Source organism: Antechinus flavipes, chromosome 2, assembly GCF_016432865.1.
Source record: "Antechinus flavipes isolate AdamAnt ecotype Samford, QLD, Australia chromosome 2, AdamAnt_v2, whole genome shotgun sequence".
NCBI lineage: Eukaryota > Metazoa > Chordata > Mammalia > Dasyuromorphia > Dasyuridae > Antechinus > Antechinus flavipes.
Genome location: NC_067399.1, coordinates 448,342,307 through 448,357,857, shown reverse-complemented (window position 1 = coordinate 448,357,857; position 15,551 = coordinate 448,342,307). Strand labels below are relative to the sequence as shown.

The 15,551-nt window shown below is 34.4% G+C and overlaps 1 protein-coding gene across 2 annotated transcripts in view; it reads left to right on the top strand.

Annotated features, from left to right (window-relative positions):
* Positions 1-15,551, top strand: part of RBL1 (RB transcriptional corepressor like 1) — a 59,810-nt gene that overhangs the window by 30,405 nt on the left and 13,854 nt on the right. For both annotated transcript variants that reach the window (XM_051979325.1, XM_051979324.1), the window contains exons 13-16: positions 111-275; positions 2,927-3,050; positions 9,839-10,105; positions 14,538-14,755. In XM_051979325.1, coding sequence (XP_051835285.1) covers positions 111-275; positions 2,927-3,050; positions 9,839-10,105; positions 14,538-14,755 — 774 coding nt within the window. The remainder of the gene's footprint in view (positions 1-110; positions 276-2,926; positions 3,051-9,838; positions 10,106-14,537; positions 14,756-15,551) is intronic.

The window sequence follows — 15,551 nt, the reverse complement described above, 5'->3', positions numbered from 1 at the left end:
GCTGGATTTGAACCCACGTCTTCCTAACTTCAGACCTAGTGCTTTTATCAACTGTGCCATTCCTGGAATGAGGTTTTCTTTCTCTAAACATGTAATATCTTTCTTTTTAGGTCATTGAAGTATTGATTCGGTCCGAGGAAGGGCTATCAAGAGATACAGTAAAGCATCTTAACAGCATTGAAGAACAGATTCTAGAAAGTTTAGCATGGAGCAATGATTCTGCATTGTGGGATGCTCTCCTCATTTCTGAAAATAAAGTTCCTACTTGTGAAGAAGTAAGTTAGGGCAAGGCTGGGTTTGTATTTTTATGCTTTTGCTTATCCCATTCTCTATATCTGGAATTACCCCCCCTTACTATTTTTATTTGTTAAAAGATTATCCATTCTAAAGTTAAAATTAATAATATTAATAATAATCTCAAGCATTCATACAGCACTTGAAAATTTAAATAGCACTTTACAAATGTTATCTTAGTTTATTTTTTTGTTTTTTAATTTATTATATATTATTGACATCGTTTTTTTTTTAATTTTGATTTCCAAATTCTTTCCCTCCCTTCTTTCCATCCCCCACTCAGAGAAGGCAAGCAAAATGATATCAATGAAAATATAAAATCATGTAAAACTTATTTCCTTGTTAGTCATATCACCTAAAAAAAAAGCAAAAAAAAAAAATAAAGTGAGAAAATCATAATTGAATTTTCTTACACTTGACAATCCATTAGTTCTCTTTCTGGATGTAGAAAGCATTTTTCATCATGATTCTTTGGAATTATTTTAGTTCATTAGATTGATCAAACTAGCCAAGTCTTTCATATTTGGTGGTCGTCACAACACTGCTACTACTGTGCACAATGATTTCTTGGTTCTTTTCACTTCACTTTGTGCTTGTACATATCTTGCCATGTTTTTTCTAAAACTATCTTCCTAATCTTTTCTTACAGTACATGTGCTGCAACTTGTTTAGTCATCCCCCAATTAATGGGCATTTCTTCAATTTTCAATTCATTGCCACCACAAAAAGAATTGCTACTAATATTTTTGTACATATAGGTCCTTTTCTTTTTGACCTTTATGGAGTGTGGACCTTGTAGTAGTAATACTGGTTCAAAGACTATGCACAGTTTTATAACTATGTGCAAGATGTTCCTCCGAATAGTTGGACAATTTACAGCTCTACCAATTATACTCTATCAGATAGTTCAAATTCTGCCTCAGATATTTCCTATTGTATGACTTTAGGCAAGTCAATTAATCTCTGTCTGCTTCAGTTTCTTTAATTGTAAAATAGATAATATACCACCTACCTCACACGGTTGTTGGAAGGATCAAGTGAACTAATACCTGTAAAGTGCTTGGCACAGTGCCTTATACATATTGATGCTTAATAAATGCTTATTCCCTTCCATTCTTCCTTGAAGTCTTCCTTGATTTAAGATTTTTCTTTTCCAATTCTACTCCCAGACCAGATGTATAAATACATCTTTATATAGTCAGCATGTCTGATGATGTTTTATGGACATTTATTTGCATGTGTGTTCTATGTTTCTCCTAAGTGGTAAGGTATCTCATTTAGTTTCGTATCTCTCTCTCTGTTCATCAAAGCAGGTATTTGATGTATAATTTGTCATATTAGAATTTGATGCTTTAGTGGAATCCAGGATCCCATTCTGTGAAATTCCTTTCTTTCTGGGATCCTGCATAGTTTGCTGAAAATCTTTCTTTTGGCTTGAAATATATTGAATCTCAGCATGATATTGTCCATAAGATTAATCCATTTCCTTTTACAATCATACATATCCTATCTTTTGTATCATTTCCAATATGTGAGTCTTTATTCATAATCTGCTGTACCTTACCTATGCCTTTTCTTCATTTTTCCATTGTTAAGTCCTGTTCTGATTCATTAAATAAATACCATGATGTCCTGTATTTCACAGCCATACTCAAAAGGGTAAGATCAGTGATGAAAACATGAGCTCCTATGATAGGCTGAATGTATTTCAGGATCTTTGAAAGCTCAAGGCTTTGTCCCAAAAGAAATTGAGCTCATGGGGAAGTACCATATAGAGAATCTTGGCTCAGGATCCGGAGGACCCTGGCATCAGACACTTGGCAGATGTGTGATCCTGGGCAAATCTCTCAACTTTTGTATATTTTAGTTTTCTCATGACTAAAATGCACACGTACTAGCATTTACTTTCCAGGGTTATGAGGATTAAATGAGATAATATTTGTAAAGTGTTTAGCACAGTATCTGGCACATAGTAGGCACTTAAATGCTTGTTCCCTTCCCTCCCATTCAATTCTGGACTCTGTTAATTACCAACCTTTTTTTTTTTTTTTAAGCCAAGGGAGAAGTGTACTAATAGAGTAATTCAATGGCATATCCATATAGTAGTGTATCATGGATTACACAATAGAATTCTTCATTTGTTTTGTTTATAAATTATTGTTTTGTTTATAGATTATAAAAGGAGTAACAGTTTAATTATAAGCTTCATTAATATACTATTTTTTAATTATATACACCATATGGTCATATGCAAGGTACATATTTTGTTGTTGTTTTATGATTTGAGACACTTAGTAGCTGATTTTTCCCTTATGATATTACATTTCCTTTTCTTTCTCCTCCTTTTATTTTTATTTTGCTTTTCATTGGAATCCATCTACTTCCATTCTTCCACTTTTGGAATTTCCCCTAACATTTATTTGATTATGAAGACTCATAGAAGCAACTTGACTTTTTCACAATTTCCCATGTTTTGGGATTTTTGGATTCTGTCCAGTCCTCAGCAAATCTACCCACAAAGGAAGACCTAGAGAAAATGGAAAAGACTCAAGGGAAAAAATAATCATTTGAGGAGGTAATGCTTGCCTCTTAGAATTTGTCCTAAGCAAATTTTTGTTTTGGCTTTTTACAGGTCATATTTCCTAATAACTTGGAGATAGGAAATGTTCAAGGTCATCTCCCAATGATGCCGTTGTCTCCCATAGTGCACCCTCGTGTAAAAGAAGTTAGGACTGACAGTGGGAGTCTTCGACGGGGTAGGTAGTTATGTGGTTATATAATTTTCAAAAAGTACCTAAGATTTTTTTAAAAGATTTTTAAGGTTGTATATTCTACTTATAAATCATTAAAAACTTTGCACTTGTTAGGGACTTAAATAAAAAAACTTTAATAGAAACCTATTACATTTTCTTACTACATAGGAAGATTGATAATATGATCCACATCTTGCTTTTCTGGCTTGGAGGTTTGACTCCCTTAATGTGTAGAAGTCATTTTTATGATTGAATTTGTATCTTTTCTTACTCTATTAATAAAAATTCTATTTTAGCTCTAAATATTCCATAAAAACATAAAAAATCAAATTCTGTGGACATAACTTCAGTCATATAAGAATAGAATAAAACTTTATCCACATATGGTTTTTTAATTGGAAAGTTAACTAGGAAATTCTATTTTTCCAAGTCTAGCAATATAAATTTCCTATTTTTTAAGAATTCTTAATAATTATCTCCAAATTTCACAACTGAGCACATAGCTTCCTTTGGGATGTAAACAGCACAGGATCATGTGTGTCATTCATATTTCTTAAAATATGAATTTTAAGGGGCAGAGTCAAGATGGCAATGAGAAGGCAGCAACTCACTTGCGCTCTCCCCAAAACTCCTCCAAACACCTTTAAATAATACCATAAAGCAATTTCTGGAGTAGCAGAGCTACTTAGTGGAACACAGTCCAACACAGGCCAGCCCCATCCCTAGAAAACTAAGAGCAGGCCTTGGGAGTCTTTGAATCAGTAAGAGCAACAGCTGCTTCCAGAGCTTCAGTTCAGGTCATTCCCCAGTAAGGAAGTTGAGCACTAGTCAGAAGTAGATTATAGCAGTCTCTTTGTTAGCACTGAAGCAGGACTTTGTTGCTTTACCCATATTCAGATCTGGGTCACCATCCTGGGTGACTGTCCCAAGGTGAGGAGCAGCCTCTAATGTGCCAGATCTTGTAGTCTGCAGTAGAGTGGAGACCCTACTCATAGTTCTTGAGCAGAAAAGAATGCTTGTGGTCACTCGACCAGGGCACAGATCAGAAGTATAATAAACACACCTCTCCTTAGATCATACCACATGGAGGAAGTGAAAACTTTAAATTCCTTAAAAGTATCTCTGAAAACAGCTGCACAAAACCTCTGAAGCTTGGGGTCCCCTCTATCTTAGAAACAGACCTTATATTATCAAAGAGTTAAAAGTCAAGAAATAGGCTGGTAAAATGAGCAAACAACAGAAAAAAATGCTCTCCATAGAAAGGTACTATGGTGACAAGGAAGATCAAAACACACTCTCCCAAGAAGATAACAAAGTCAATGCTCCTACATCCAAAGCCTCCAAGAAAAATATGAAATATTCTCTTACCATGGAAACACTAAAAAAAAGATTTTGAAAATGATATGAGAGATAGAGAAAGAGTAATGAGTGATATAAGAAAATCATGAAAAATGAATCAACAGCTTGGTGAAAGAGAAAAAAAAAAACCTGAAGAAAATAACACTTTAAAAAACAGAATAGGCTAAATAGGAAAGAGATATAAAAAGCCAATGAAAAGAATTCCTTAAAAAACAGAATTGGTCAAATTGAAAGAGAGGCACAAAAATTCACTTAGGGAAAAAACTCCTTAACAAGTAGAATTGACCAAATGAACTGAAGAAAAGAATTCCTTAAAAGTTAGAATTGAGCATGACATTAATGATTTTATGAAAAATCAAGAAACAATTTTAAAAAGGAATGAAAAGAGGACTAGGTGAAATATCTCATTGGAAAAACAACCGACCTAGACAATAGATCCAGGAAAGAGAATTTTAAAAATTATTGGGATTACCTGCAAGTCATGATCAAAAAAGACCCTAGAATCATCTTTCAAGAAATTAATAAGGAAAACTTTCCTGCTATTCTAGAGCCAAAGGGTATAATAGAAATTGAAAGAATGTACCAATCACCTTCTAAAAGATATTCCAAAATGAAAACTCCCAGGAATATTATAGCCAAATTTAGAGCTCCCAAGTCAAGGAGAAAGTATTGCAAGCATCTAGAAAGAAACAATTTAAGTATCTTGGTGCCACAGTTAAAATAACACAAGATTTAGCAGTTTCTACCTTAAAGGAGTAAAGGGCTTAGAATATAGTATTTCAGAGGGTAAAGGAAGTAGGATTAGAACCAAGAAACACTTACCTGTCAAAACTGATATAGTTCTTCAGAGAGGAAACTGGATGTTCAAGGAACCAGAAGATTTTCAAGCATTCTTGATGAAAAGACCAGAGATGAATAGAAAATTTGACTTTCAAATTCAAGTCTTAAGAGAAATATAAAAAGGTAAACAAGAAAGAGAAATCATAAGAGACTTAAGGTTAAACTATTTACATTCCTACATGGGAAAATGATACTTAGAATTCATAAGAACTTTTTTATTTTTAAAGGATTATCATTCATTTCATTTTAAAAAGAGTATCTGTAAACAGAGTATAGATGTGAGTTCAATATGAAGAGATGGTATTAAAAAAACAAAGATAAGAGGTGAGAAAGGAATGTACTAGGAGAAGTAGAATGGAGTAAATTATCTCACACAAAAGAGGTAAAATAAGCTTTTATAATGAAGGAGAAGAAGAGGGAGATAAGGGATACTGAGTGAACCTGATTCTCATCAGAACTGGCTCAAAGAGGGAATAATATATACACTCAATTCAATATAGAAATCTATCTTACCCACCAGGTAGGAGGGGAAGAGATAAGAAAAAGGGGTAGGGGGGCAGCTAGGTAGCACAGTGGATAGAGCACTAGCTTTGAAGTCAGGCGGACCTGATTCAAATCTGGTCTCAGACACTTAATACTTCCTAGCTGTGTGCTCTGAGCAAGTCATTTTTTTTTTTTTTAATAACTTTTTATTGACAGAACCCATGCCAGGGTAATTTTTTACAACATTACCCCTTGCACTCACTTCTGTTCCGAATTTTCCCCTCCCTCCCTCCACCCCCTCCCCCAGATGGTAAGCAGTCCTATACATGTTAAATAGGTTACAGTATATCCTAGATACAATATATATGTGCAGAACTGAACAGTTCTCTTATTGCACAGGGAGAATTGGATTCAGAAGGTATAAATAACCCGGGAAGAAAAACAAAAATGCAAGCAGTTTATATTCATTTCCCAGTGTTCTTTGGGTGTAGCTGCTTCTGCCCATCTTTGATCAATTGAAACTGAATTAGCTCTCTTTATCGAAGAGATCCCCTTCCATCAGAATACATCCTCAAACAGTATCATTGTTGAGGTATATAATGATCTCCTGGTTCTGCTCATTTCACTTAGCATCAGTTCATGTAAGTCTCACCAGTCCTCTCTATATTCATCCTGCTGGTCATTTCTTACAGAACAATAATATTCCTTTTTTTTTTTTTTTTTTTTTTGAAACTGAATTTGATCAGAAATGATTCTGATCTTATTTTTTTTTTAAATTTTTATTTAATAATTACTTTATATTGACACTCGTTTCTGTTCCGATTTTTTTTTTCTCCTCCCTCCCTCCACCCCCTCCCCTAGATGGCAAGCAGTCCTTTATATGTTGGATATGTTGCAGTATATCCTAGATACAATATATGTTTGCAGAACCGAACAGTTCTCTTGTTGCATAGGGAGAATTGGATTCAGAAGGTATAATTAACCCGGGAAGACAGAACAATAATATTCCATAACGTTCATATACCACAATTTACTCAACCATTCTCCAATTGATGGACATCCTTTCATTTTCCAGCTTCTAGCCACTACAAACAGGGCTGCCACAAACATTTTGGCACATACAGGTCCCTTTCCTTTCTTTAGTATCTCTTTGGGGTATAAGCCCAGTAGAAACACTGCTGGATCAAAGGGTATGCACAGTTTGATAACTTTTTGAGCATAGTTCCAAATTGCTCTCCAGAATGGCTGGATGTGTTCACAATTCCACCAACAATGTATCAGTGTCCCTGTTTTCCCACATCCCCTCCAACATTCTGCATTGTCTTTCTTTGTCATTCTAGCCAATCTGACAGGTGTGTAGTGGTATTTCAGAGTTGTCTTAATTTGTATTTCTCTGATTAATAATGATTTGGAGCATATTTTCATATGGCTACAAATAGTTTTAATTTCTTCGTCTGGGAATTGTCTGTTCACATCCTTTGATCATTTATCAATTGGAGAATGGCTTGATTTCTTATAAATTAGAGTCAGTTCTCTATATATTTTGGAAATGAGGTCTTTATCAGAACCTTTGACTGTAAAAATGTTTTCCCAGCTTATTGTTTCCCTTGTAATCTTGTCTGCATTAGTTTTGTTTGTACAAAAACTTTTAAATTTGATATAATCAAAATTTTCTATTTTGTGGTCAATAGTGATCTCTAGTTCTTCTTTGGTCATAAATTCCTTCCTCTTCCACAGGTCTGAGAGGTAAACTATCCTATGCTCTTCCAATTTATTTATAATTTCATTCTTTATGCCTAGGTCATGAACCCATTTTGACCTTATCTTGGTGTATGGTGTTAAGTGTGGGTCAATCCTGGGCATGTCATTTAACTCCAATTGCCTCAGCAAAAAAAACCAAAAAAAGGGGGTAGGGAACTAGGATAAATTCGGGGAGGGATTAGTCAGAAGCAAAATATTTTTGAGTAAGGACAGAGTAAAAGGAGAGTGAAATGGAGGAAATAGCATAAGGAGAAATACAGTTAGCAATAATAACTGTGAAAAAAAGTTTGAAGCAAGTTTCTCTGATAAAGGTCTCATGCCATGAAAATATAAAGAACTGAGTCAAGTTTTATAAAAATAAAAGCCACTCCCCAATTAATATATGATCAAAAGATATGAATGGTTTTCAGATGAATTAATCAGTGCTAGCTGTGGCCATATGAAAAAAATGTTTTAACTCACTGTTGATTGGAGAAATGCATGAAAAAAGAAAAATAAAATAGACAAACAACAACCAAAAAAGAAAAGGTGAAAGTACTATACTTTGATACACATTCAGTCTCCATAGTTCTCTCTGGATGTGATTGACATATTCTATCCCAAGTCTGTTGGAATTGCCTTGAATCACTTCATTGGTGAAAAAAAAGAGCTAAATCAATCATAGTTGGTCATCACACAATCTTGTTGCTGTGTACAATGTTTTTTTGGTTCTGCTCACTTCATTTAGCATCAGCTCATATAAATCTCTCCAGACCTCTCTAAAATCATCCTGCTAATCATTTCTTACAGAACAATAATATTCCATAACACTCATATACCATATTTTATTCAGCCCTTCTCCAACTGATGGGCATCCATTCAGTTTCTAGTTTCTTGTCACTAGAAAAAGAGCTGCCACAAACATTTTTGCACATACAGGTCCCTTTCCCTCCTTTAAAATCTCTTTAGGATATAAGTCCAGTAAAAACACTGCTGAATCAAAGGTATGCACAGTTTGATAGCTCTTTGGGCATAGTTCCAAATTACTCTCCAGAATGATTGCTTCAGTTCACAACTCCACCAGCAAAGCACTAGGGGCCTCATAATTTTTTAGGCATGAATGCAAATGCTTTTTTTTTTTTTTTTTAAGTGTTTTGGATTATACTTTTTTTTTTTTGTTACTAATATTGGCTATGAATTTCCCTCTTCCCCCATTCCAAAGCTCCTGTTCAAGTGATTGTGTATGCTCTAGTCATTCATACTTTACCTGTCTAATGCTAAAGGTAAGGCTCTTTGGAGAAGTCTTCTATATTCCAATGCCATGAGAAATACCATCCCTTCAGGGATAAAAAAAAAACAGGGTGAATGAGAGCTTCAATCTTGGTTCCTTTTCCTGTCTCACTGTAATTGTGAGTTTCCTTCAGAATTCTGTTCAAGCACCCATATTAATTTAAGACTGCTGATCTCAGTTGTTAGTGCCTTCCCCACTAAAACTGCCTTGTAATTTACTTTGTTTATGTTTAATTATGCATATTATGTTTCCCTTGTTAAGCCTTTTAAGATACTTGAGGAAAGGAACTGTTTCATTTTTTTAACTTTGTATCCCAGAATGATGGGTATGTAATCGTTGCTTAAAATTTTTCTTGTTGATTGACCCCCTAAGTGAATAGTGTAAAGGGCCCTTGAACTAGTCCTTTTAAATTGCTATATTTTTCAGAAACACTGGACCCAGGATGTAAGAGATCCTAAATGTGTTAAGAATGACATTGCCCTTTATCTCACCAGGTTAATGTGACTTGTGCCCCACGCTGAAACTGCTTGGGCATTTGAAACCCTCCTATACATCATATCTTCATAGTCTAGCAATGAAAAAGAATGCTGTTTTTGTCATCTTGTTTTTTCATGTTTTTTCATCTGCCACTCATTTAGGTGGAGATTTCTGTTTATCCTCCTCTCTTTGTTGCAGTTTCATAAACATAAAAACTTCTGTTTGGGTTGTGAACTTTTTGTGCATGTTTAGGATTCCACAAACATGTTCATTTCTCTTTTGTACTAAACCTAATTTTTCATTTAACTTTTGTGAAGTGTGTTTGCCTACTGTCAATAGGAAGGGCTTAAACTAAATTTGGGCTGATTTTTCTCCTTTTTCTTTCTTTGACTCCTTTCTTAGTGACTATCAGGAAAGATGGAGAGAGTAAAGATCAGAATATCTCTTCAACTCAATCATCCTCATATTCTACTGTCTTTATGTTCCCTGTATTTCATGGCTCTTCTCCATAGGTGAATAATTACTTAAGGAGGCAGGGACACACTAGATAGATGTATTTGAATGTTTCAAGTTGTTCAATTTTTTTTTTCTTTATACTTAGATATGCAGCCATTATCTCCGATATCTGTTCATGAGCGTTACAGTTCTCCTACTGCAGGAAGTGCTAAGAGAAGACTTTTTGGAGAGGATACTTCCTCAAAACTGTTTGCAGACAAAACTGCAACAGAAGGAACCAAGTTGAAAATTGCTTCATCTTCAAGTATTATTGCTGAAAATGTATCTGTTTTACCTGGACAGAATCTTCTAACTGTGACATCAGCTGCAGTAACAGGAACAACGGGACAAAAAGTTACAATTCCATTGCATGGTAAAAACCTTTTTAAGTTGAAATTTTTTACATTGAAATAAGAATATGAAAAATAATACACTGTGGTCCACTCAGCCCAGTATAATGTTCTAACATTGGTACCAAAAATACATTGTGAAAGCCAGTTATTTACTGTGTGATCAGTTATTCTACTTTCCTGTCCTTGGTTTTCTTGAAAAAGATGGTAAGGTTGTACTTAATGGCTTCCAGAGCCCTTTTCAATATGAAACTATATAACCCTAAGTTGGAACATGCTAATATTGTTGAAATTAATTAATATTGTTAAAATCATTCTCTTGAATGTCTCCAAGGTTTTTGAAGCTAGAAGGGACCTTAGAGATCTCTTATTTTACGTATTTAAATTGTTTTTTTTCCTGTTTCTTATAAAATGTTCTCTTTCATCTGGGGATTTCAAAATTTGGCAATAATATTCCTGTGTGTTTTCTAAAATCTCTGTGAGGTGGTCGTTGGATTTTTTTCTATTTCTATTTTTCTTTATGTTCTATTATTCCAGGACATTATTTCCTGCATTATTGTGTTATGTTCTCTTTTTAGTCCCAATTTTCTGGCAGTCCAATTATTCTTATTTTTCTCTTCTTGATCTGTTCTCCAAATCTGTCATTCTTCTTATGTTTCACATTCTGTTTTATTTTTTCATTCTTTATAATTTGTTTTATTTTTTGGTCTCTCTATAGCTTCACTGGCTTCCTCTTGCCCAATTCTAGTTTTCAAAGAATTATTTTCATCTTTGAGACTCTGTACCTCCTTTTCTAATTGGTTAGCTCTTTCTTCCTAATCTAGTTTTTCTTGCATGGGTTTTTTTTTTTTTTTAAAGTTTTTCCTTAGTGTTTCTCATTTGATTTTTAAATTCTTTTTTGAGTTCTATAAATTCTGTTTGGATAGAATACCATTTCACAGTACTCTTTGGGGTAGAAGCTTTTTTTTTTTTTTTTTAACTGAAGTGTCCTCCTCTGAAGGTAAACCCTGGTCTTCCCTATTCCCATAATATATTTCAATGGTGGGGTTCTTTCTTCTTTGCCAGTTCATTTTTTTTTTTTTTAAATAAGAGATATTAGTGTGAGCACTTCTAATTGTGGGGTGGGAGATAGTGCCTCAAACTTCCCTTCAGCTCTCCCCTCTGATCAGGAACCCCAAATTGAGAATTCCACCCTCCTGCAAGTGCAGTGGGACTGGTGTTCCCAATCAGCTGAGCTTCACTTGTCTTCCAAATGCAGACTTCACCCAGCTTGCTCTAGGGCTTCCCACTTGGTGTTTCTGTGGAGCTAGTCTGGAGGTATTTACATATCCTGCACATCCAACTGGTTAATCCCCAGCCTGGGGTCTGTCTTCAGATCTTTTCTGATTGTATTGAGAGAATATCTGTTCTACCCCTAGTCTTCTTGATTTTTCACCATTCTGTGTTCATCCTGAGGCACAAATTTGTTCTATTTTTGTCCATCTTCGGAGAATCCTCTCCCTCCCCCCATATCTTATTTCACAAAAGAGTCAGCAGAGCTCCTGTGAGATATCTTATTGGTACATATAACTATGCTCACATAAATTGTGAAGAGCAAAGTTTGGATAGATCCAAGCTCCTCAGACTCCAGAGCAAATATTCTTCCCATAGTTAAGAGGCATGTACTATCTGGTTTTCTACTAGGGGAAAAAGTAGATTGTGGAAAAAAATGCGTTTGTCTTCTATGATATTAACCCTAAAAGATTCTATAAATTTGCTTCTTATTTTTTCTTAGTTGAGCACTCTGAGTAGAGTCTTAGCAAAACACTTTCCTTCATTTTAAAATGAGAATATTCATCAAGATTTTTAATGTAATATATTTTAGTAAATATATACTGTATATATGTACACACCTATATAGTATACTCAGGACTATAATGTGTTTTATTAAATAAAAAACGGGAGGAAAAAAAGTATCACCTTTTTAATTGTATCCATAAAATTCTCCATGCAAGGGATTCTAGGGAATGATGGGAGTATCAGGGATCAGAATTTATACCTCTTATTTTGTTGTGCCACAGTTCCCTTTTATTGTCCTGACCCAGTTTCTCTAATTGTCCTGCCTCAGTTTCCCTAATGGTGCTGTCTCAGTTTCCCTAATTGTTCTGCCTCAGTTTTCTTAATTGGTCCTGCCTCAGTTTCTCTAATTGTTCTGCCTCAATCCCCTTAGTTGCAAACACCCCCACCCCCACTCCCAGTTCATTAAGACTGATATAACTCAGGGCTATTTACTCTAAATTTATAAATTGTCAATGTGTAAACTTAAGATAAGGGAGAGTCCAGACTTTCTGGCTCTAAACTGGATAACCTCTTTAACTCCCAGTTTGTTAGAATTTATGGTCCTAACCCCTCCCCTGCAATCTATCAGAACCGGATTGATGGTTCCTGCCTAGAGATTCCTGCTTATCAGAGTTTGGACTCCATCCCTCTGCCTTTGTTTACCTACTGTGTATAAATATGTCATTGAGAACTCACATTCTCTATTGGATGCTTTGGACATCAGCCCTGGGGGCATCATGCCCCAGTACAATCTCTTCCTCTCAGAAATCCAAATAAAATATTAAAAACTCTAATCTCTAGATCTTGCCTCAATTTCTTCGGCATTACAACTTTTTCATTCCCACCCTCCTATTGGGCACATCTCTTGTCCATAATCTCATCAAGAGGGTACCCACAGTCATCAAAGCTTGATCATGTTCTTCTTTGGGTTATTGATGCTCTATCAAGCAAAAAAGGATTTGATTCAGCCTAAAGATGAAAGCATTGCTTTGTTATCAAGCATAAAAAAGAAAAAGTTTAAGAAAAATTGTTAGTCTTGTGTCTCTTAAGCCTAAAAACATTGTTAAAAATAGATTCCCTTTACTCATGGTCTGAGAGGCCAGGTGGCTCATAGATTAATACTTATTTGGTTTAGGAATTATAAGCTTCACGTTCATATAATTTAATAGAAGGTAAAATCCAGTTGGTGCTAGAGTTACAGAAACAAACCTTGCAATAACAATAGACTTGTGATGGAAAAAGCTATCTGCATCCAGAGAAAGAACTATAGAAACTAAATGTGGATCAAAGCTTAGTATTTTCACCTTTTTTTGTTGTTATAGTTGCTTGTTTGCTTAATTTTTTTCTCGGGTTTTTCTCTGCCTTTTGATCTTTCTTGTGCAGCATGATGAATTTTCGAATTGCACAAATTTAACCTATATTGGATTGCTTGCTATCTAAAGGAGGGGATGGGGAAGAGGGAGAGAAAATAATTTGAAATATAAGGTTTTGCAAGAGTGAATGTTGAAAACTATCTTTGCATGTATTTGGAAAAATAAAAAACTATTATTAAAAGAAGAAGCAAGTTTTGGCTACCAAAACAAAGGGAGCAAAAAAAAAAAAAAAAAAAAAAAAAAAAGAATTGAAGAGCTTAGCTTGTATGCAGGTATCCCACACTATTTTATTGGCACAACACACCAGTAGGCCAGAAGGAAGAATTTGTACTAATTATAATGAATAAAGGAATACATTAAAAGTGTTTGTAAAACATGTGAGGAACATTTGAAAATATTGAATCCCAACAGTCCTTACATCACATTTGAAATCTTTTAATTCTTTGATTTCATGGATGACCTGTAGCTCATTAGCTGCCTTGTTTACTAAGCTATCATTAAGATAGACTTGCTCCACCACAAAGATTTATGGGCAGGTTGGTGGTGCAGTAGTTTACCTTTAAGTTTGACATTACTGATATTTGTTTAGAACTGATACTTGTTAGTAGATAATTTTAAGATCAGTTTTAACTTGATCTGTTATTGTCATTAATCTGTATGTGTATATTTTCCTAAATACCTGAATGATCTAGTTTAGATGAGAATTTCAAAATAGTTTATAGTGTCTGCACCTTTAAGTGCAGAAACTTACAAAGTTTTTTGTAAGGTAGACAATATTTCTTGGAGTATATATTCAAATTGATAATATCCCATTGGACACATGAAGTCAGTCTTTTTTTTAATTTTATAATGAAAATGAGATGAGATGAGCTGTTTCAGGAGATATTCAGGTGGAGGTTATATAACCACTTATTGTTGATTTTGTGAAAATTATTATTTCTTCAGGGGAATGGACTAGATGATCTCTCAAGTCCCTTCCATCTTGATAATTCTGTGGCATCCTGGTGCTCCCCACTATCTCTACAGGCCAAAAGTTTGTCAAGTTTACTTAGTAAATAGCATGGTGTGGTAGAAGCAGCACAGGAATGATAATCTGAAAATTTTTTCCAGAATAATTGTTAAATTGTTTTGTAGCTTTGCCACTAATTAGCTTTGTGACACTAAATAAGTCACTTATTTTTCCTGCATATCATTTTCCAAATATGTATGTTATTACATATATAGTTTGTTTCCAAAATTGAGAACTTGTCCTTTTGTTTTCTAGGTATTGCTACTGATACAGGAGGGATCACAGTAATACCTATGTCAGTGAATTCAAGTGAGCAAACTAATGTGGACAGCCCTGTGCAAATACCAATTACTGCTCAGTCATTAAGTTGTACTTCTCCAAAACAGACCCATGCAACAAAATCTCTAGAAATGCAGCAGGCAGGAGTAAGCCGACCAAAAAGAACTGGATCCCTGGCACTGTTTTATAGGAAGGTAAATGTTTCCCAAGCACATTCAAAGAACTAATTCAGTACATTTGGAGAGAATAAGGACTCGTACAATAAATAAGTGTGGCAGATTCAAAATAAATTTCTAATGAATTATGGTTCAACCTCTAAAATTCTCAAGTAGTCATTCCCTTAATTGACTTCTTTTGGTTTATTATTTTTACTTAACCATAAAAGGCTGCCTTTATCATTTGCTGTAAGTGTTGACATATTAAGCAGCTTATATGGGTTTTTAGCCAAACAAAATTCTTTTTTGTGTAGTATTCTAGAGCTGAAGGAGACCTTACGTGGCTATTTAATTCATCTCTCAACTAGATGAGTTCCCCATTCTTAAAACTTTCAAGGGACCATTTCTCTTTGACAATCTGTTTCAGCGCTTAATAATCACAACTCTTAAAAATTTCCTTTATAGTTTATCTCAGTACATTTCAGTTTAACTCCTATAGTTTGCTCCTCTAAGTAAGGGTCAGCTGATAAACATCTTCATCATTTAAAAAATATTGTCTTCAGCTTCTCCACATCAAATAAAGCCAGCTTTTTAAAAAATCCTCCTTTATCTAACATTTTCCTCATTCTTTTTCTTTTTTATAAAGTATTATTATTTTTGTTTTGTATTTCAAAAAGTTGGGGCCATCCAAATCAAATAACAATGTTTGAACTACTTATTTCTTAGGGTTAAGATGAGTAAATTACTTTCTATATATTGAACTCTTGTCATAATTACATGTCATTCTTTTTCAGTATGACACTTCATTACTTTAAGGATCTTTAATTTTATAATA